General features: G+C 48.4%; 2 protein-coding genes across 2 annotated transcripts; one reads left to right on the forward strand and one right to left on the reverse strand.

The window, feature by feature from the left end:
• Positions 1-3,624: 3,624 nt before the first annotated feature.
• EIF3L (eukaryotic translation initiation factor 3 subunit L) lies at positions 3,625-14,477 on the reverse strand. The gene is made up of 13 exons (XM_082498351.1): positions 14,382-14,477; positions 14,233-14,281; positions 13,891-14,101; positions 13,207-13,286; positions 12,863-12,924; positions 11,352-11,421; positions 10,582-10,655; positions 9,420-9,591; positions 9,002-9,156; positions 7,983-8,153; positions 5,640-6,137; positions 4,584-4,664; positions 3,625-3,867 (listed from the first exon to the last, which is right to left on the reverse strand). The coding sequence occupies exons 1-13, from the start codon at positions 14,412-14,414 to the stop codon at positions 3,829-3,831; spliced, it is 1,695 nt and encodes a 564-aa protein (XP_082354477.1). The 5' UTR covers positions 14,415-14,477; the 3' UTR covers positions 3,625-3,828.
• A 395-nt stretch (positions 14,478-14,872) lies between these two features.
• On the forward strand, positions 14,873-22,797 carry ANKRD54 (ankyrin repeat domain 54; the record flags this gene model as incomplete). The annotated part of the gene is made up of 8 exons (XM_082496148.1): positions 14,873-15,167; positions 15,607-15,654; positions 18,005-18,103; positions 18,560-18,631; positions 19,037-19,084; positions 19,209-19,333; positions 20,211-20,318; positions 21,001-22,797. 8 exons carry the CDS (start codon positions 14,873-14,875, stop codon positions 21,073-21,075), a joined length of 870 nt encoding a protein of 289 aa, XP_082352274.1. The 3' UTR covers positions 21,076-22,797.
• Positions 22,798-23,104: the final 307 nt, after the last annotated feature.

Consider the following 23,104-nt stretch of genomic DNA (forward strand, 5'->3'; position numbering starts at 1 on the left):
CCGCCGCCACCACCGCCCGCCGCCGCCGCCAGCCCAGGGGCGGGGCGGGGGGCTCGGGGGGCGGGGCCTAAATGGGGGCGTGGCATAGGATGGGGCGGAATGCAATTTGGGGCGTGGTATCGAGGGGTGGGGTCTAGAGGGGGCGGGGCCCGCAGGCCCCGGTGCACCGGCGGCCAGGGCAGGCGGAGGTGCCCGCTCCCTTCCCCGGGGGACGGCACAGCTGCGGGCCGGCGCCCGCCCGCTCCCCCTCGCAAGGGAGGAGCACCGCGGCCTCTCCCCGGAGAGGAGGGGAAGGGCTGGGCAAGGGGTGGGAGGGTCAGACCCCGGCGGGGGCAGGTAGAAGCAGGAGAGAGGAGGGAAGGGGAGAGAACGGTGCTCTAAGCCGGTCCCCGGGGCTTTCTGCTTTCCAGGGGAAGCAGGCTGGGGGGACGTATCTGCTCCCCAGCTCTCCCCAGCTCAGGGAAGGCCGAATTCCCAGAGAAAAACCCTGAACAAAAGTTGCAGCCTTTCCCCGTTACCCCCGGCTCTGTCCCTGAAAGGTGAGGGAGGACTGCAAGCAGGAACTGAAAACAGTTGGGACTGAATTCCAGTTTAACTTCAGCTAAAGAAGAAGAAAAAAAAAAAAAAACAAACACACACACACACAAAAAACCCACCAGGCAACCTCATTTCTGGATCCTCTGCAGGCTTAGATACAGGCTGCTCGAAGCAGAAGCAGTTCTCAGCAGTCCTTAGGGGCATCAGCTATGGCAGCAGAGGACATGGAAACATCAGGCAGTGGAGTAAGTGTGGGATGTAGGTGGCCCCCGGAGTAGGCATGGGGCCAGGGAGAGCTCTGAAGATAAGGACACTTGGGAGTCGCAGGCAGCACTGTGCAGGAAGCCCTGGAAGAAGTGGAGGAAGGGTGCGATACAATCTCAGGAACCCACGACATCGAGGAGATGGATTGTCATGAGAGCTGGCATGCATGCTCAGTGTCATGGTCTGACAAGGAGGGGGAGAAAGCACACTATTAAACATTAGTTTATTTTGCTAAACATTTTTTTAATCTCCAGTTAGGCAAGGAGGGGGGCAATAGCTACCTCTGTGGAAGACAAATCCATCCCAGAGATGTTGAGCTTACTGCTGCCAGTCCTAAACCAGGAGTCCCCTCTCCAATTATTTTTATAGGGGCTCTATATTCCTTTCTCCACTCAGATCTCATGCTTAGCACCCTCCGTCCTCTATTCCACTGTTTCATTCTATCACTCCATGGCCCCAGAGCCATAACAAGTGAAAAATAAATTCTCCTTGAATGGCTTGTGCAGCCTCCCCTCAGTGGCCGAGAAGCTGTGGTGTAAATCACTGGAAAAGCTACTATGTAGAGAAAAAGGAAATTAAGTATTGTCTCAGGTTTGTAACAACCAAGCTGGCTGCTCAGCATCCCCCAGACCTGCCTGACAGCAGCTTCCTGATGTATCTCCTAAGGGAGAGCAGGATCAGGCATGTTTTCTTGACTGTCTTTTCCAGGGTCCATAATCACACTCATGCCCTTCCCAACTGCAGGTCAGAGAGATAATGCTGCGCTGTGGTTCCCTCTGATAAAACCATTTTGACCAAAATTGCCCCAGAACACTTCCATTAACCCAACCCTGCTGCAGCAGGCAAGACTTGAGCTGTAGCAAATCCACCCCAGCTCCCTGCAGAGCGCCTTTCCAGCAGCAGCAGGGCTCTGTTGATGCTGCTGAACACCCTGCATTCCTCCAGCTTCAAGCAGTGCCAGGCACCACGGCTTGCTGAGCCCATCTTTCCGCTCCCTGAGCGAGCTGCAAGCTCTTCCTGGCTTGGTTCCACCAAGCGCCAGTCTCGCTCAGTTAAACTCCAGCGGCCCCTTGGACAAGGCGTGGAGCCAGGCAGGCGGGCAGACGGTCTCTGTGCATCCTCTGGAAGCTGCTCCGGCAGACACAAACACAAGCAGCAGCCTATTCATACCCGAGAATAGCCTGTCACCCTTGGAGGATTTAAGATGATACATACATGCATTAAGTCTGTAATTCCAACATGCCAATCACAAATTAAAAACAGCACAAATCCCAGTAACACATTGGATTCCTTTGCTAGGCTATGAAACAGAACTGATCATGAAGATACTGCCCTGCCAGAGGCTCTCCTGTTATATATCAAATCTGCCTTAGCACATGTTCTGTGAAAGATTTAGGCTTTGGATAACAAGAAAGTAGCAAGAGAGTTGCCGTTGACAGCTACGCTCACTGTGCTGCTGTTGGTAAATACACACAAGCAAAAGTGACAGCCCTAAAAATAAAAAGGAGCCGACTCTCTTGGTATGAGCCCAGCTCCTGTGGGCTGCTGCAATGCAGTGGCATCTTAGTCCTTTGATTTCCTTAATGATACGGCTGCCTCAAACCCTTCAGAACTGGAGGCAGTAAATCTTTAGCATGTGTAACACTAACAGCAACAGCTAGAAGGCCAGCAGGAGTTGCCCATTGAATCTCACTGTGTGCTGCCTGTACCCTGCCCGCCTGAGTTATGTGACTTTTTGATGGGAAACAGTTTACTTCTGAGCAGTATCTAGGACACCAGAAACTTGACCCTCATTCAAACACGGCATATAATCCAACAAAGGCTAATTATTCCTGAATTCTAAACAGATTCGCATACGAAGCCAAGCTGGACTGCCAGGACCCCTCTCTCAGTGGAAAGGAACGAGAGGGAGGGGGTATGAAGAGGCAGATGGTATATATGAGGCATGCTTTGTGCAGCTTTGCTATTACACATGCAGATTTTTCACTTGCACCTGCTTCTACCAATCAAACACCAAACTATTTAAAGACAGTCTGCAAAAGGAGACAGGAGAGAGGGTGCAGAGGGTAGATGAGATTGGATTCATTCTTTGCATTCTCTTCCCCGATATTTACAGGTCCTCGATTCCTTCATAGGGCTAGTTTTCAACTGTCTTTTCTCTGTCAAGGCACTGCAAGTTTGTATCGAAGAATCCAAAGTGGCTGGAGAGCTGGGAAAATCAGCATTTTAAGGGTTTTTACAAATTAAATGCCCTCGAGGAGTTTTCTGGAGAAACTGAACTCCATTAAATTAAGGGCCAGAACTCAGGCATCACTTGTGCTGAAATAAAACACAACCTCCAGCAAGGACATCTGATCAGATGACCAAAGTTAATAGTGGTTGAATGTTTACAAAAATCCTCCCCCTTCCTTTAAAAACTTGTCAATCCCCTTTGGAGCATTTCTACTGCACAGCAACTAAGGAAAAAAAAAAAAAAAAAAAAGAGGGGTGGGAAGGCAAAAATGCAACCTTCTAGGAAAGCAACTACAACTCAGGTTTATTCAATGTATGGGGCAAGAGCTAAAAGGAATATTAGCTTGCATCTCTTTCCCTATCCTGTGGAAACACTGTGGAACAGCTAATTTTCTCTTCATCAGTTCCACAGCCTTCACTGTGCAGTGTGTCTTTACAGAGCATGGAAAGAGATCTGCTCCCTGCTGTTACCTGCAACAGCATGGACCAAAGAGAGCACATAACAGCAGCTGCCCACGTCTCCAGAGGCAATTATATCCTTCCACAGAAGAAAAAATAAATTAGTACATCAGATACCAAATGCTCACAAGGAAAATTCCACTAATTTATTAGATGTCTTGTCCTTTGTAGGATACTTTGAGCCAAACGAGTCTGCTTATTTAAGTACAAAAAACCTTCAGAATCACAGGAGATTCCAGAAGTGCCAGAACCCTGAGCTCCCCTCCCTCACCGCAAAGAGAATAATGTCTCCCACCCACTTCTCTGCACAGACCGATCACTGCATCCACAGAAGTTTTAGGGTCTCTGGCCCATCTTCTTCAGGGTTCGATTCAGCTGGAATTAGAGAAAGCAAAGGTCAGAAAAATACATAGTGATTAACATACACTACTGTTCTCCTCAGTAGCCTTTATCCAATGCCTCTACTCCTTCCTCTCCAACTCTCTGACAAAAAGAGCTGTCGGGCCAACTGCAGGCAGTGTGCAAAATAGAAGGGGAACTAGTAGAACTCCCTCCTCCTCTCCAAGACAGCAGAGGAAGATATGGAGAGAAGAGAGCGTGCAAACTTCTAGTAGTGGCATCACAACCCTGTATTGCTCAAGTCCCCACATCTCAGGATTTTGCTGCCTGTTTCCAGTGCACAGCAGCCTCTGTTGGGAGAGTGGAGCAGTGACAGAATGTCACCCCCTGGCTGAGCACAACGCTGAAGACATCTATGCTCCAGGAATCTTTGAAGCCACTTTCTAGAGCCCTAGTTATGAGGGTAGAGATACGATTTTGGTTGTGTTACTGATAGGAACACCACAATTGTCTAGGGACAGTGGAGTCAGTGCCTTTGGACAGTAAAACCCTCCTTTTCCACTGTGGTTCAAATGAGCACTTATCACACAAAAACATATCATTCTTCAAAGGCCAGCAGCTGCTGCTTAAACCACCTACCTTCGCCCAGTGTGTCGCAGAGCTGTCTCACCAAGCACGCCTCCTCCAGTGCCTGCACAACCCAATGCTTACCCCACCTTTCCTACAGAGCTACACAGTTCTCCCGCCCTCACCTCCTCAAACTTGTGGATCTGGCGGATGAAGAAGTCCCCATAGCGTCGAGCAACCTTTGTGTCTGCGATGTGGATCATGTCCTGGGGAGAGAACAGCATGAGGTCAGGAAAAGGACTGCGCTAGCAGGGAGACAGCAAGCACTACCAAACGGGAGGAGCAACCAAAGGGGCTTCAATCCAGCCCTGGTTCAGCATCACACATACCTGACCTGTGCTAGACCCAGAGTAATCATTCAGTTCTGCGGGCTGCCTTCCCTATACCTTTGCCTGGGATGGGTCACACCCTATTCATTTCCCCCATTCTTGCACATTCTGACTGGTTTTGTCTCTTACTTTTGTCAGTTTGACAGTCCCAACCCCGATTCACGCTCTGCTTCCCTCTAACCAGCAGCTACGAGTCGTGCTGTCTACCAGGAGAGCCAGGCTGAGACATAGCATGAGACCTTGCAGGAAACAGGTCTGCTCTAAGGACCAAGAACAAGGAACAACCTGTTCTTCCTAGCAAGAAATGTAATGATTACTGCTATCTTCTTTGAAAAGGAAGTCCTAAAAGACTCTTTGCTATGCTTCCTGATGCCTGGAGCTCCAAGGCCAGGACGGTGACAGGATCATACCTTGTGTTTAGATTCCTCCTAGAGCAGACAGAGCTAAATGCTGCTCCAGTGAAAAACGGACCTGTGACATGACCAAGCAAGATCCCTGCTTTGTCAAGCAAAGGAGACGTGGGGGAGACCTACAAAGCTGACAATCCCACCTGACACAGACAACACTCTAACACCCAACTGTCACCTCCCAAGAACAATTACAAACAGTTCCCTCTGTCCTGGGGAAGACATTTAGGACCTTTGTTTTCTGGGTGCAACTGCCAAAGCTGCCTGTGATATCCCATCACTGTTCATCCACTGATACGCCTACTAAGCAGGGCTACAGCTTCACTGTGGACAGCCAAGCCCTTCACATGGCAAAGAAGGAAGGGATGCTTCCCACAGACTGCAGCAAAACCAGGTGCTGCCACCACTTCCAGAATTTCCTAGCCAGCAAGGGGCAGATACCAACCTTGTCAATATAGAAGTCGACCTCAGAGGCAGATTGGAACTCTCCATCCAGGGCAGATATGCCACTGGTCCATACCAGGTTCTTCATCTTGTGCTTGAAGACGAGTAGCTGGATACGAAACTCCTGTTCTGTGAGGTCTAAGAAGCCAGCCAGCTTGGCCACAGGCATGGTGGTGTAGAGCTTGAGGAAGCTACGGATGGTGGAGAGCTGGGCCTGCTGCTGAACCTCATCAGCAAAGACCTTGAGCTGCTGCAGGAAAGGCTCCTTGTGGTAGTTGGGGTGCACGTTGTCGTAATTGGGCACCACGGGGGACAGGAACTTGGGGCAAGCATAACTGAAGAGCTCCTCATAGACTTGTGCATCACCCTTCTGCATGCGCAGCATCTTATCCCCGTACTTCTCACGCAGCTGCAAGTGGATGCTCTCATCTATGCGCATGGGGTACATGGTGAGGGCGATGGCCAGGAGTGCGTGCATCTGCTCATTCTGCTTGTTAATCTGAGACAGAGAGAACCTGTTAGCTTGTCAACGTGCTCAGGCCCTATGGCGTAGGAGGGAGCTGGGAGCTGCGTTTTCAGAGAAAGACCCTTTACCAGAACACTGATGGTGCTCAAGGGGGACAGCACAAAGCAGCAGTGATTCTGGACACTCTGGGCACAGCAGATGAATGCCATATCAAGGCACTCATCAATGAAAAAGAGGTCTGGACAAGGGTAAAGTACAGAGTGAATGTATCCAGAGCCATAGAGAACCTGGATGGCCAGAAGCAGGTTTGACTGCTTTGGTGCAAAAAAGGGCAGAGGAGAAGGGAAGACAGACTGCTTAACAGCCATCTCCTGACAAGGGACAGTTATCAGGGAGGCCAGTGAAGAAAAGACTGAGAAGGAAGATTTATCCGAGTGTAGGATGAAACAGACAGCTGTGTGGTTGAAATGGACATACCAAATTTTTGAAGTATGGTGGAATTAAGAACAGCAGGATTTGGCTATGCAAAGAGTTAGAAATGAATCATAAGGATGAAGAGGAGACAGCAGCAACAGGGGGTAAAACTGGCACCACAGACAGCTTAGGCAGAAAGACAGGATCTTCGTTTCAGTCACGCTGAGTGAAACAGCTTGTGAATGATTATCTGATAATGGAAATATATTAAATAACGGCAGTAGCCTGAAATCACAGAATCACAGAATTATCAGAGTTGGAAGGGACCTCTAGAGATCATCTAGTCCAACTCCCCTGCTAAAGCAGGATTGCCCAGAGCACATTACTCAGGACTGCATCCAGGCGGGTCTTGAAAATCTCCAGAGAAGGGGACTCCACAACCTCCCTGGGCAGCCTGTTCCAGTGCTCTGTCACCCTCACCGTAAAGAAGTGTTTCCGTGTATTTGAACAGAACTTCCTGTGTTCTAACTTGTGCCCATTGCCCCTCGTCCTGTTACTTGGAACCATTGAAAAGAGCCTGGCTCCATCCTCCTTCAACCCACCCTTTAGATACTTGTACGCCATAAGGTTTCCCCTCAGCCTTCTCTTCTCCAGGCTAAAGAGTCCCAGCTCTCTCAGCCTTTCCTCATAAGGCAGATGCTCCAAGCCCTTAATCATCTTAGTTGCCCTTCGCTGGACTCGCTCCAGCAGTTCCCTGTCCCTCTTGAACTGGGGAGCCCAAAATTGGACACAGTATTCCAGTTGTGGCCTCACCAGCGCAGAGTAGAGGGGGAGAATGACCTCCCTCGACCTACTGGCCACACTCTACCCTATGCAGCCCAGGATTCCATTGGCCTTTTTGGCGACAAGGGCACATTGCTGGGCCATGGATAATTTACTGTCTACCACAACCCCCAGATCCTTCTCCTCCGAGCTACTTCCCAGCAGGTCCGCCCCTAACCTGTACTGGTGCCTAGCATTCTTCCTCCCCAGGTGCAGGACCTTGCACTTGCTTTTGTTGAACCTCATTAGGTTCTTCTCTGCCCAGCTCTCCAGCCTGTCCAGGTCACGCTGGATGGCAGCACGAAATGCAGGAGTGGATTAGGAATAGGACAGAGTTTGAAGAAGCACTGACAAGCGTACCATTCACGGCTGATATCCATTAACAACACTGCCGAGAGGGAGAGAGCAGATGGAGCCAGGGCAACTGCATGGTGAACAACCAAAGGAACTACTAACACAGCTAAGAGGAAATATTGCAAATATGGCAAAGAAGATCAAAGGATCCCCAGCCACCACCAAGCAGCACAGTCCAGGAAAATAAGGCTGGACTATTAGATGTAGATTATCAGGTGACAGAGGAGGGGCAGGAAAGAAGACAGAAGGATTTTCTTTTGGGAAGCCTAGACCTATTCTGTATCTTACCATCTCGTACTTGTAGGTTGTCCTCTGAAACATGCTTTTGGTCCTCTGGATGTAGAGGAGGATGTTGGCAAAGACACGGATGGCATCCTGGTAACGCCGCATCATAAGGTATGCGAAGCCCACGTAGTAATAGGTGGTCACCTGGCACTCAGGCACCCGGGAGTACATGCTCTTTGAAGGAAAGATCAACATGCTATGTTAGAGGGGAGACAACCACCTTTGATCTAAACAGCTTGTTACCCAGAATCCAGCCACCTCTGCCTTCACTCCCATTCCAAATATAGAAAGGAGAGCTCTAATTCAGGGTACCTCACCTCCTGCCCATCTCTGCAGCAGCTTCCTCACTGTTTATTAGATCACCCCACTTTCTATGTTTTCCAGTTTCAGCTTACTGCAAGCAGAGGACTCTTGCACTGTGCCTAATATTGCTTTGCTCAGTTCCCTTTCCCCTTATGTCACTCCACACCCTGTGCTAGACAGCACACACATAGATCTGTGCCAAGCCTCGGGCCAAGCCCGTGTTGCAGCTGGACTTGTGATAACAGTGGCTAACAAAAGTAGCACCCAATTCCAGGGCAAACACATGCAAGGTGGGAACAGGCACAGTTAGAACAAGAGTCAAAAAAAAAAAAAAAAAAAAGAATGAGTCATTGACCAAGGTGGGAACAACGTGTTCAGGTAGCTATCACTGCGTTACCACTTACAGTTAAAATAATATTCCCTATAACAACACTGCCTTGCACGACACAGCAAACCTCCTGAAAAACATAGGCATTTGTGCTGCAACAGCATCAGGCATTATCATATGGCTTGATTTAATGCCAAAGCTCCAGCTGCGTGCAGTGCACACAAATGTGGAACTAGACACCTCTGCCAGCTAACCTAGAAACAAACTCTTGATAACAACAGCTACAAACAGCTCCTCAGCTGGAAGATTCATTATGGCAATCTTTCACCAGCATGTTTGAACAGAGGCATTTGGAAAACTGCAATGGAGGGTTTAAAATATGTTTTGTTACCTTCTTGTTGAGCTCAATGTTCTCCAAAACCTTGATTGCTTGGTAGTAATCCCCCAGCAGAGAGTGCAGACGCAGCAGTCCAACCAGGCTGAAATAGCCCAGCATCTTGTAGAGGGAGTGACGACCATATTCACCAGCCACGCTTTCGGGATCACCTAGGCAAAAAAGGAACCATGATGCTTTCCTCCAAGGGAGCAGGCTCTGCTTTCTACACATCCGTGTTTACAGGCAAAAGGAGCAAAACCTCAACTGCGATTACTGGCATTTCTCACATAAGGCCAACAGAACCTCTTCCCAGTCAATCCATCCACGGATGAAGGGTTTGATCCAGCTCCCAAACAAAGCTAAGAGAGCTCAGTCAAAACAAAGCAAGGCAGCACAGACACCAGTCTTGCTTGACATCACCCAGCTAGCTCACCTCCACTTGTATAGACCTCCAGCTGCCGGTTGATGTTAGATTTGTCCACCAGAGAGTGTAGCACATTAAGGACACTGTGAACATTCCAGATCTTGGGGTTGGAACGAAGGAAATCAATTTCCTCTTCAGACTTCTTGGCTGTCTTGCAGCGGTACTGGCTGAAAGACTGGAACTACAGGAAAAAGCAGAGATTTGATTATGAGAAGCTAGTTTGGAGATGTTCAGCTAAGTGCACTAAACTCACAAGTTGATCACAAATGCATTACAATAACCTACAAGTCACATATAAAAAAAAAAAAAAAAAAAAAAAAGAGTTTCATCTGAGATCACCTAGAACAAAACCAACAAATTAAACCACCATTAAAGCACCTAGGGAAAAGCCTATACAATGCTGAGACAATCTGAAGCAAAAGGCTAGCAAACAGCATGAAGAAAAGGATCTCTTAGACAATTAGGACAGGCAACTAAACAGAAATATGCTGTCTGAACAGACAGCAAAAAGAACGACCAAGTCGTAAGATATACTTGCATACACACACATCTTTTTCTACATATGCACACATCCTTTTTCATATAAGCCTGACAAGACTGCACTTGAGGAATTCCAGGCAGGTCTATAATAAAAAGTTATGGGAAAAGGAATCTATAGAGAAAAAACAGTAGCATTTCTGTTTTATGGCACTCAGAACAATAAAGGGAAAAATATTTCCTAACATCAAGATCCTAGACCTTAGATTTCAAATCAGGTCAGCAATCTCTCAGTGGAAGCATAAAGGCCCTACTGACTAAGAAACACAAAACTACAGTAAAACCATATAAACCAATAAAAATAGTTTGAACAAGTATCTTAATAAGGTGATTATAGCAGATTCAAGCCAGGCTGCTTTGCACAAACCAGGCAGAAATGAAGGTGAGTTTAAAAATAAATAATCCCCTAAGCAGCAACAGAAATATCAATAGAAGTCCAGACCCCCGCAACTTAAACTTTACATTTACAACTACTTCATCTACCTGGTGATCCAGCAATAACAGTGCTCACCAAAGTTTTTTCACCTGCAATGGTGTCCTAGCTATGAAAAATCACAGAGAGGGAGGTGATGGAAAATTTATAGCGCTAACAGAGGCAAGGCCACCCCAACATAGCCGTCTTATAGTTATATACCTGGTATATGAATTCATCAATGATATCCCAGAGCCACTGGTTGGGCAGTTCCAGAGGAGCAGGGCCATCAGCATCTGCAGAACATAAGTAATAAATGAGAGGCTTAATACCTTGAGCAAGAACAGTGGCAGAACTGGAGGAATAGACAAAGAACAAAAGAATTTCCCTGAAATGGGAGATGCAGCAGCAGATGAATAAAGCTTCCAGTAGGGTCATGATATGTAGCTACCTCAACTGCCTTCACTTTTAAAGAATAGGAGCGTGTATGGGGTTAATGTCCAGAGCATGGCTGCTCAGCAGCAGCGATTCTCAGAAGCTGCACAGATTGTAGGGGTTTATCCTAAATGATCTATTCTCCACAAGAAGTCTGGCAGGGAGTCATAAACACTAAAATTTTTTCCAAGGGGAGTCAACAACAGTAAACAGTTGTGAAACACCAAGTTTTCTCTAGCTTACACCTTCATTTTCCTCTTTAATAAAGACAAGTGAAGCAGCTCTCAGCAAGACAGAAAGCTAAATAAGCCTTATACTTTACACTATTTCAGAAAGCACTGGAAACTAATTGTGCTTTTTGTGGGTTTAAATGCATGGATGTAAAGTGCTCTTCATTCAACAAACTCAAACGTATGGAAAGCTCATAGACTACTTCTCCCTATATGATCTAAACCCAAACATGTTCCAGTTCTTCTGACCCTTTCTCTAGCTCTGTCCTGTCCACTCTCTCTTCCTTTCCAAAATTCACAAACCAGAAATGAATTGCAGTAACTCACTGAGAATGTAGTTGAAGAGGTTGCAGTAGTTGTAATAGGATTCAAATCTCTGCTCCAGCGTGGGCCCCCCCTGCAATGAGAAGTCAGTACAGTCTGTTTAGTTTTAAGCACAGCAAGAGTGAGTTTATGGACAACAGCATATGAAGGACAGTCAATAGTCACAGCAGTAGAGGGTCTATTTCAGAAATGTTAGAGCCAATATTCAACCGGGACGCCCACCAGCACCACTCAGAAAAAACAAAATTGTATCACTCTTGTCCCACAGGATAGGGCTGACTTTTCACATACAGGTAGCTTTTCACAAGATGACCGAGCTTTCAAACCTTCTGTGAATAGGATGCATTAGCCTTCCTTGTCTTTCTCTCTGCTGTCCAGACTTAAGAGCTTCCTATTACCTTAAACAGCTTTCCTTCCTTCCTTCTCCTCTCATGAGAGGCCTTAATAAACTGACAATTCTGCTTCTAGACAATATTTCTAAATGCTTTGAAAGACCAGTAAACACAGTAGGGAATCACTCTTCCGAGAATCATCCTCCTTTCACCTGGAGGCACCCTAGGGCAGTCTGAGAACCACTAACAGCACATCTCAAGAAACCAGTTTCTCCTGTTAAAGCCTGACTCAGGTTAATACAGCAGCCTTTTTAAAGTTCCCATTTCTCCACCCTCTGGTCCACATCAAAACTGCAGTTATTACTCATTTACCCCATACATCACATGCCTGCTGAACTTCTTTCCTTAAACAACCAAGTACTACTGTGATTTTCTCATTGACTTCAAATTAGCTTAAGGGAAAAAAAAAAAACAAAAAACAAAGACCAGGTTTTATTGATTTGGGGTTTTTGTTTGGTTGGTTTTATTGACTATTATTCCTTCTGCTTCCTTCTCTTGTATCCTTTATGGAGCCCATGTTTCCCTCTCTGCAAGGCACTCTGACCCCATGTGTTTTCTTAATCACAAATAATGCATCCTCCTATTGTGACACCCCCTCTCACCTGCCTGCTAATCTGAAGAACAAATAAAGAACCATAAAGAAACAAACAAAACCAACTGATCTATAGGTCTTGCAATTACAGTTCCATCAAGAAGAAAATTCAGTTCCCCCCTCAACACCTCCTTCTTCCCTAACTCACTAACCACAACATTTGGTGTCAGTAAAAAACTTTTACAAAAGTCTCCTGAAAACTCAGACCAGGTTTTCTTATTCATATAAGCTGCCAGGAAAATCTGCACACTTATTACAAACCAGCTTTGAGAAGACAGCTAATGAGCCTTAGAAAGATAAACAAGTCTTTCTTGCTTTTCAGCAATCAGAAAATCCTCACGAAACCAACAAAAGGCAAGAATTTTAAGCTTCCCTAGAAGCAACTCGACTTATAGCTCATAAACCCATCCAATCCTGTCTTGCAAAAATTATGGAACCACTGATGCTGTGGTAGCAGCAAAATTTGGCAAGTTTTATGATATGGAGAAGCCAGCACGCAACCAACAGGAAGACACAGGACAAACACTCACGCTGACTTTGGCGTAGATGTGCCTATAATACAGCTCCTTGTATAGGATGAGGAAAACAGCATCTGGAAAAGATGACAGAACTTGACATTAGCAAGCCAGAAGGCCTAGGCAACTCTGTCTCTTGGATACACTGGTGGCGCTCCTCATGCCATAATAATAAAGGGAGAGACAAAAGGATACTTCCTTCAGTTTTGAATTCTTGCCAGGCATCTACTAAAGGACTTGCCAGAGTGAAAAATGATGACAAACTCAGGTGGCAGCAACACAGCGCACCTGCTCACTCAAATATCAAGTGATTTACTTCCTTCTCTGTCTGACCAGCAAAGAGAAAGTAAAAGACTTACCGTTTCCAACCTGAGGGGCAATGGCCTCGGCCTCTGGCCATGGGGTATTCTTAAAAAACCTTTCTGTCAGCTTTGTCCAGCTGAAAGATAGATACACATGTGGTATTAGAATCCATTTCTCAGTATGACAGTGTTGGAATTAGAAATCACAATACAGAGGCCTTGGATTTGATGAAAGTAGAATACTACCTCCATCGTCCCTTTTTAGTAAGTCCAGTGTTGAAGCAAAGGATGAGAATGGCAAACAAAGCAGTTAAAGTCTTTAATTTATCCCTGAAGTATGGAACAGCTGTGTATGTTACTTTCACATTCCCCTCATGGTAAGCTAGCACAGCTACAAGCAGGAGTGGGAGCATCTGTATGGAACACACACAACAATTACACCTCACAGCTTTCTGCAAACTGCCTAACTAGCACTACTAAGGTCACTTTTTGCTGCCCCGATACCTGTTAGGCACAGGATTAGTATTTTCCTTCAGACAGGTGACAACTCAGACTTCTGTTAGATTAATGGCCTGGAAATATCTGCTATTTCCCCAGTGATCAAATCAAACCTCATGCAGTGTTTTGGAGAAAACTCGGGTTGGGAACAAGACAGCTAGTCAACCTTTCCTTTTAAAAGCAGGGTGCACTTTCATCACAGTTTAAACAGCGATCTCCACTGTGGGACGAATAGTTTTGTACCTGTTTTCATAGATGTCCTGGATCTCGTACACCTTCTGGTCAATAACATCACTGGAAACACGGCTGGCCTGGAGTTCGTACACCTTCTGGTCAATGAGATCCGACACCGTCTTGTGGAAATACTGGATGAAGTTTTTGATCACTTCGGGGATCACCTGGTAGGTCTGCTGCTCGTACTGCCGCTCGTAGGCCAGGTCTTGCTTCGGGTCTCCTGAAGGCAAAGAGGAGCAGTGAAGAGGCTGCCGCAGGGCCCGGCCCGAGCCTACAGACCCAGCCGGGCGCCAGCAGGCCCCGCCGCACCCGACAGCACACGACGGCGGCGCGGCCGCGGCCCGCACTCACCCGTGTGCATATCATAGTCGTTGGAGTAAGCATAGGGGTCGTAGGCAGCCTGTGGAGAGAGGGCGGCAGCGAGTCACCCCGACCAGCCCGGACCCGACTCCCCCCCCCCGTGGGCCCCCTCCCGCTGCTCCGGGAACCCCGAGCCGCACCTCGTTGTCGTAGTCCTCCCCCGGGTAGGCCATGGCGGCGGCGGCGCGGCAGGGAAAGGGCTCCGGGCGGCAACGCGGGCCCGGCGCCGAGAGGGCAGGAAGAGGGAGGTGGGACCAGGGGTGGGGCTCGTGCCGGAAAGAGCTGCGGCCGCGGAGCCGGGTGGGTGGATACCGCCCTTCTACTGGTTGAAACAACTGTCTGTCTTCAGCGGGCAGATCGGCAAAGAGCCTGGTGCGGCCCACCCCTCGCTCTGATTGGAGATTGTGCCCGCCAGTCAGCCCTGCCTGGGCACCGCCTCCAACCTCCCGCCTCGCCTCTCCCCTTGCCTTTCTTCTGCCTTCTCCCTCTAACTCCACATTGGCTGCACCCACAGGGATGCGGCGCCTCCCATTGGTCGAGAGGACACTGCCCGCCTCGTTGCTATAGCGACGACCCGACCCTCCCCTCTTCCCCACCGCGCCCCGCCCGGCCTGGTTCGGCCCGTGAGAGTATGGAGGGCAGCGGTGGGGCCGCAGCAGCGTCCGGCGCGGGGCCGGGGCCGGGGCCGGGGCCGGAGCCGGAGCAGGAGCCGGAGCAGGAGCAGGAGCAGGATCCGGATCTAGATCTGGATCTGGATCTGGATCTGGGGTCCAGGCTGGCTCTGGGTCCGGCGGCGGACGGCCCCCTCGGCTACCTGCATGTCGTGTGGCAGCGGGAGGAGCCCGCGGGCAAGATCCCGGCCCGCCGCTTGCGCAGGGCCGCCCGCCTCCACCGCCGGCTGGGGCCTACGGGCAAGGAGAGCCACGGTGAGCGAGGGGCGGCGGGGAGCGCCCCTCCCTGGGACGGCCCGTCCCTCCCACGGGGAGCGGCTGTGCTGAAGGCCGGGTCTCGGCGGGGTGGAGAGGCTCCGATCTGGGGAGCCGGTAAAGCTTCGGCTTTCCCGTGTGCGGAGTCTCTGGAAGGAGGTCGGATCTGTTCGGTGGGCGGTTTGGGAAGGCACCCTTGTTCCTGCCAGGGGAGGGTGTCCATCGGGAGTGGGAGGGCCCGTGGTCGGCCTCAGGAGGAGACAAGGAGCGCGATTCTTACCTGGCATCTTGATCTCCTGCTTCCCGTTCTCGGGGCTGAGCCAGCACCAGCGTGGTTTGGGCCCTGCACCTGGGCTCAAGCGCCGGGATGAGATGTTTCGGTAGGGAAACCCTCCTTTTTCCTTTATGCTTTCCAGTGATTGCTTTCTTTTCTCCATAGCTCTGAAAAGGCTGCGTGAAGCTGCCAATAGCAACGACTTGGACACAGGTAAGACTTCTGCCTACTTGGAACTTCTTCCTGGAACGGCAGTTTTGTAAAGGACCTCTATTTTAGGAGAGGATGGGGATGGCACAGATAGTTTGCAGATATCATGCTTTGGATGCTGCAAATCTAGAAATTGCTTTTTTGGAGCCTTGTTTCATTCTCTGAGCAGAGTGAGGCTGGTTATAATCACTTTTTCACTGCATCCGGTTAATAGTGTTAGTTTTCCAGCTGCCTCAAGCTAATCAGCACTGCACTTAACCAGCTTTTTTGGTATGTAACTTTTGCCCAGTTGTAAGCAGCAAGAGAGTAGTGTTTTGGTAAGGTGGAAAAGTTACGATTATCTAAGCTATACCCAGTGTGATGAGACAGCGTGACCCAGTAGATCAGAACCAGGACCAGTTCTGGACTAGGCTTCTTACAGTGACTTCAGAGAAGGTGGGATTTGATATGAAGTGTCTAGCAGCAATATTGGTGTATATTACCTGCCCCTTATCGTTCTCCTTCTTTAGACTGTACTGTTCTCTCAGCTGTTCTGGCCTAAATGTTTATGGAGCCATTCTGTGAACAGAACTGGAAACTAGTTTGACTTGTAGAAACTCCCAGATTATCAGGACGGGGGTCTGTCTGGCGTGCTTCACCCTTCGGCTCCACAATATACCTTGTTTCATGAACTGTTTGGTAAAGTTCATCTGTGAGTTGTCAGTACAGAAAGGCTTGGCTTTAGTCACGAAATCAAGAGGAAGAATGAAAGAGTCAGGCTTTATGAAAGTCTTGGTTTCAATCCATCTTAGAATTTTACACCTGTATTTGATACACAGGTTTCCCTGTTTACAGTCCTGCTGTGTTTTGTGTACTCTGCAGCTTGAGGAAGTGTCTGATGATGAATTTATTCTTCATCAACAAGTAAAAATCTTTGCTGTTTCCTGTGGTGGCACTGGGTGGGAGAGGTTATGTCATTTCCTACTTACTTCAGGGAAGGACTAAGTAAAGCATTCCCCATTAATGCTTCTTACTGATGGCACTGTCAGTCTCTCTGTCTTTCTTCCAGAGTATCAAACGTTTGCCATTAATACAATTTCCATCTTTTCAGGTTTTTCTTTCACTTCTCTACCACACTTAAAGCAGCAGGTGTACAGGAAGAAATTCATATGTGACTGTAGTTTGATCTCTGGAAGTTGAGACAAACAGTGACTTTCAGTGGTCCAAACTATCTAATTTCTTATCTTCAATACTGGTCAGTCATGACTGTTGCAGGATGTGCTATTAAAGATCTCAAAGTACAGCTAATCTGTCAGTATTTTTAACAGCTTCGGAATGAGCTTTATTTTACACACTGATTACTATATCAGGATAATCTCAAAACAATAGGAGTGACAGCCCATACAGGTGCCCTTACTTATGTTGCTGTAGATGCTACTTTTATGTCCCTATCTTTTCAGCCTTTACTGATCTGTTTGCCTTTGTTATACCCAATACTGGAGAGTCATACTAGTTTCTCCATCTTTCTGTGTGAGCAGGTTTTTCCTCCTTATCTGAGAAAAGGAGGTAGTTCAGGTTACAAGAAATGCCTGTGGTGGCGTTGAAGAAGTAGCTGGGTGGAAAAGCATGGGGGACAAGTGTGAGTAGATGATGGTATGGCTACTCGGGCTGTTCACTACCTCACTTCCGTACATCATCTCCTGAGGGTACATTTGCACTGCTGTTGGCAGGTTGGTGCACTCACCTGCCTGCTTTGCAGTCAGTAGCCATCATTAGTATGGCAAAAACTAGGAGTTTCAGATGAATCTAGGAAGGGGGCGTATTCAAAACAGGTGTGAAGAGGTGGTTTTTCTCACTGCATGTGGTTACGCTGTGAAACTTCTCACCGTGGGTCCATGTTGATGTGAAAAGTTTAGACAGATGCAGAAAATGACCACGCAAATCTATGGAGGGCTTATAAGCACAGGATGCTAATTCTAGCATGGGAAGTGCCTGAGGTGCAGCTGACTAAAGGCTGTGAGAGTTAGCCCTGCATCCTTGCCATCTTTATATACTCTTCTGTAGGCATTTGCTGCTCACTGTCCTAGGGGCTTGAATATTTGGCTAGATGGATCCTTAGCCTTAGCCATTACAGCTGTTGGCTTATCTTTTATGGCAGTGCATGGAAGCTGGTGAAGGCTGTAACAGAGGGTGGAGAGTACGCTGCCTAGGCTGGTTCTGCCGAGCCGGGATGCTCCCTGGAGCTGGTTCAAGTCCAGTTGACTTGACAGCTGTCAGAATGCGTATCTAAACACAGAAGAGCAGGTAGCATGACCGCTTTCTGATCAGGTGCCCCTTAACTTACCTGCTTTCTTCTCCTCCTTGGCGCTGTCAGTGCAGCAACTCTTGGAGGATGGAACTGACCCCTGTGCCGCGGATGACAAAGGCCGGACAGCCCTGCACTTTGCCTCCTGCAATGGCAACGATCACATTGGTGAGTGAGGAGGGGGAGTTCTGTCTTCAGCCTCTCTGTGGCAGAGATTTTGAAGGATGGTCTTTGTTTTGGTTCAGTGCATGACAGAGATTGCTGTTTTCCATGAGTTTTGTGGCGAAGTTGTCAGCTGAACTCTGGCTCCTGGGCTTGCCACGTCCCCTTGCTGAAGGGGGAGGAGGGTCTCCCAGCTCTAGGGCTGTACTGGTACAGAAGGATGTTCTTAGTCCCATTCTTCCCTTCAAGGAGTCCAGGGCAGTGGCACTGCCTAGATTTGTGCTGGGTCCTTCTGCATTGCTGTGCAAACCTCTGTCCCCTGTTTCAGGGAGGAAGTTGATGAGCTGAACAGAAGCAGCCCTAAGGCAGCCTGATGGCTGCCACATAGACCTGTGGCCTGCGTGGGCATGACCCGTGTGGCAAAGGGAAGGGACTGACTCGGCTCTGTTTCCTTGTTTCCAGTGCAACTGCTTCTGGACCACGGGGCTGACCCAAACCAGAGAGATGGGCTGGGAAACACCCCCTTACACTTGGGTAAGTGCCACACAGATGAGCTTTGCATACAGAGAGGTGAGGTGAACACTGCCTTGCTGTTTCTTCCCTCTCTACCTTCCTCTCTCCTGTGCACCACAGTATGCATCCTCAGCTTTAAGGACTTAGGGGGGACTCTTTGCATTTCACTAGCTTCACCCCTTATGAAGTTTTCAGGGTCAGAGGTAGAGAAAGTCCATCTCCCTCCCTCTGCCAGCCCCAAGGAGCATGACATCTGTTCCAGAGAGAATACCTTGACTTGTGCATGAGGTTACCTTTAACAGTTGGGCGGTTCCTTTTTCTCATGGCAGAGAGCTGTTTGGGAAGTGGCAAGCTCCAGACTTGCAGAAAGTCCTTTGTTGTTTGCTAGTACCTCTGAGTTGTGTGTCCTGTGTTTTTCCTCCCCAGCTGCCTGCACGAACCATGTTCCTGTCATCACCACACTGCTGCGCGGAGGTAACATTTCCTATATAACAGTTACAGCCTGTCCCTTTTCTGCACTGCCCCTGTTGGTACTTCCCAGGGACACCACGTCTTGAAGACAGACCTCACTTTCTGTCTTTGCTCATGCATCTTGCAGGGGCCAGAGTTGATGCCTTGGATCGAGCTGGCAGAACCCCGCTGCACCTGGCTAAATCAAAGTTAAACATCTTGCAGGAAGGACTCTCCCACAGCCTGGAGGCCGTACGCCTTGAAGTGAAACAGGTAAAAGAAACAGTCCCATGATCTGGTAAGGCAGTGCAGCCCCTAGCAGTCTCCTGCACCCATTATTTAAATAGTTGTCTGCAGGCTCTTAGCTGCTCTGGGGACAGTTTGACATTTTCCTTCTATTTTCAGAGGCCTTCCTTTCTCCCAACCGCTACTCTGCATTTTTACAGGACCCCTCTTGGCTCTGGTAGGCCAAGGATGCATTGAATGTCTTAATTCTCAGGCTGTATAGAGCACTCTCTTTTCTTCAACCGCCATGTAAGACCTTCTGGCAGGATGTAAGAGACCTTCTGGCAGGACAGGGACCACAGCATGGAGCTGTAGCTATAGTATATGCATTCCAGCAGGGACTTTGCATTCCTAGCGCAGTCTGCCCTGCTCCAATATGTGGAGGCATGGGGTAGGAAAGCAGTCACGGGGCTGCATCACAAATGCATGAGGTGTGGGCCTCGCTTCAGGAGCCACAATAATTTTCATCCTCAGTGCACAAAGCACATCCTGCTGGAGCGGGAAGTCCTTACTCCTCACAATGAGAGAAGCTAGCTAGCTATAAAGAAAAGCTTGGTGCTTTCAGGGCTAGACCTTGTGCTTTTTCAGCTGAACCTCTCTCTCTTCCCTATTTTTCAACAAAGCAGAGGGGTCACGACTAGTCTGTGGCTGATCAATGCCTCTGGTGACTCACTGGGCTCTGATGCTGCCATTAGTGCTCTCTGGTTGCTTTGCATGTGTTCTTCTCTGTGGGTCATGTGCTCTGCCATGTACCGCAGCGTCAAGGGTGTGCTTGGCAATTTAACTCCAATTTAATTTTTCCTGTAAAAACATCCCAGCCTGGTGCAGCTGTCTGATGTTTGCCTCTTATGCCTGTTGGTTTCAGATTATCCAGATGTTGCGGGAGTACCTGGAGCGTCTAGGGAGGCATGAGCAAAAGGAACAGCTGGATGACCTCTGCTCCAGGTTACAAATGACTAGCACAAAGGAGGAGGTAGGCAGCATTGAACTACTGTGACTCACCTACTTGCGTTCTGACTTCTGTGTTTAGGAGAATGCAACTGCATGAGCAAGGTGACATTGAAGGCATGGTTATGGAAGTGTTCTTGCTCACAATGGGTAAAATGGCCAAGTTACGTGATGACTCAAGGTCATCCTTTAGGTTGGAATTCAAAATGCAGAAAGCATCACTGTGCCTGGCAGCTCAGCAGAAAAGCTGAAGATTAGGTGGGCCAAGGGAACAGGCATTTTAAGGCTAGGATGAGCACAACCACACAGGGCTGCAGGACCTATTTGGGTTTTTTTTCTACAAAAGATGGGCCCTTAGAAACAGGCTTAGAGGAAACAGCCCTAATACTATTGTTGAATTCTGGGTAATGCAGCAACACACTTCTATTTTCAGGACTGGCTAAATCACGCAAGGTGGAGGCCAAGCATCAGCCTCCTGAGGAATGGAGAGAGGCTCCCATTGCCTTAGGACTTGTTTGATCGTGTGGACTAGAGCCCTCCTACACAAAAGTGGGGCCAAAGGGATCCCATCCTAGTATAAGCTCAGCGTGGACATTACTGGCAGTCCTGGTGCAGGGGTGGTCCCTGCTGCATGGGGTTTTCTTCTGTGGTGGTGGGCGACTGCACAACTGCATTCCTCTGCCTAACAACTAACTGTATTCTGTCAGGTGGACGAGGTTACAGACCTCCTGGCCAGCTTCACGTCACTCAGCCTGCAGATGCAGAAAATTGAGAAGAGGTAATGGGTTTCCAAATCATCTTCGTGATGCAGCAGGAGGAGCCTTAAAGAGAAAAAGAGGAAGCTGAAGCTTGCTTCCCAGATCACTGAATAAACATTGCTGCCAGCGGCCGTTCCTGCCAGATCCACTCTCCGGTGGTGCTCAGACGGTCCCTGTGGGTGCTGCCACAGCTGCCTCATGGGGAGGCAGCAGGCTTTGGACAACAGAGACAACAGAGAGCTGTAGCTGAGACTTTTGGAAAAAAAGAGCTGCTCTTTTTTTTTTTTATCAGATGGGCTGGTGCTGAAAAGGATACCCCTTCCAGAGATACTCTGCCTTCTAAGCACTTCAGCTCAATGTAGGTGGTGGCTGATGCCATGTGCAGTCACCAGCCCTGACTAGCGCAAGCAGCAGCTGGCCAACATCACAGAAACGCTTGGAACAGGCACCTTTTGCCACCTCTGCATGCAGTACTCAATTGCATGGGGGAGAAAGCGGATGCCTTGGACAACAGAAGGCTTTGTGCTGCGAGAAGAACACACACTTAATTCTGCATGCTAGCAGCTGAGCAAACATACTGCCTTGAGAAGTACGCACTGAGGCTTAATCCCTAACCTTTCCCAGAGCCTGTGGGCAGAGGACAGAGAATCTGTCTGGTTACAAATGGGATACAAAGCTTTTAATCATTAGACTAACAGCTTTCAGAGGCCCTGGTTTTTAAATCACTGCTGCAAGTTAGTGCTTAAATGCTACAGTGAAACACTTGCAAAGAATACCCAGTTAGGCAGCAAGCAGGTCAGAGCTGCCTGATGCAAGAATAAGGTTTGGGGGGTGACTTAATCCTAGTGCAGTTTTAGGCGGACATCTACATCTTGCAGAAATACCCACCGTAACGGGCTTTTGTGTTTCTGATTACTGGCGGTCTCAGGCAAGAGGTCCAGTTGCAATAGAAGGTGGTGTGTACTCAGCTGTATTATTCAACTGGGATGGAGATGGATTTACAGCTGCTTCAGTAGCACCAAACCCAGAGCTGACCCATTCTGTGCTTTTTGCTTGTCATGGGGAGGTGCTGCTCCAGGACCTTAAGTGCAGGAGTAACTGAGGAACAACTTATGACCTCTGCTGGGACCCTGAAGTGATGCAGCTATGAAGGATGCAGGGAATTGCCCTTGCTAATCTCTTGCTTCTGCACCACTGTGGTTAGTAATGAAGATGTAAATAGCTTTGTTTTGGAACATGGATCCATAAGATCTTGGTGGGGTGCAAATAGCAGCAAGGAGACAATAACATGCCCAGTAACAATCTGAGTTCCTGCCTGTGTCCCACACCTAAATGACACAGTGTCCTGGTAGCAATACCCATCCCACAGCTTGGGAATCACTGGTTTGGAAGCGCTTATTCTTAGGATTCAGCTTAACCGTGCAACAGCCACAGTTTGGAGCATTCTTCAGAGACCTTCAGGTCAGCATGGTCTCTAATATCTGGCCTCTTGTCCAGGTAAAGACTAAGTGGACCTCCATGTTCAAGGCTGAGATACCAGAAATACGCATGGCTTTTAGATGGGTTCATCCATGGGGTGCTGGAGGCCATGGCTGGGACTAATGATCTTGTGGTTCTGCTGGAGCTGTCACTGTGAATACTGGTACTTTGTTATGATATGCTGGATGGGAAGGATACTGAGGGGGTAGGGAGACAATCTGACCTTTTTGCATTTTGAACTTCAATAAAATCTTGTCAGCCTTTTCAGACTCCTCAGCCAAGTTCTCTTTTTTTCAGAGCAGCTCATTCCTCTTTCTTTATGTATGTTCCATGCCCCAGGCACAGCACCGGACTTGGTAACTGCTACTCTCAGACCCGGTACTGAAATTAAAAGCGACAACACAAAGTTGTTTGAATTCAAACACCAGTCTGTTTGCAGATCAAAGTACACGGTTGCTGACTCATCTTCTGATCTTGACTCCCAAAGCCCAGAAATCCAAACTTTAAATCTCGTTAGTTGCTGTGAAACCGTACAAATAGAGGAAAGAAAATCTCAACGGGATTGCTTCAAGCT

Source organism: Vanellus vanellus (assembly GCF_965231255.1).
Source record: "Vanellus vanellus genome assembly, chromosome: 1".
Classification (NCBI taxonomy): Eukaryota; Metazoa; Chordata; class Aves; order Charadriiformes; family Charadriidae; genus Vanellus; species Vanellus vanellus.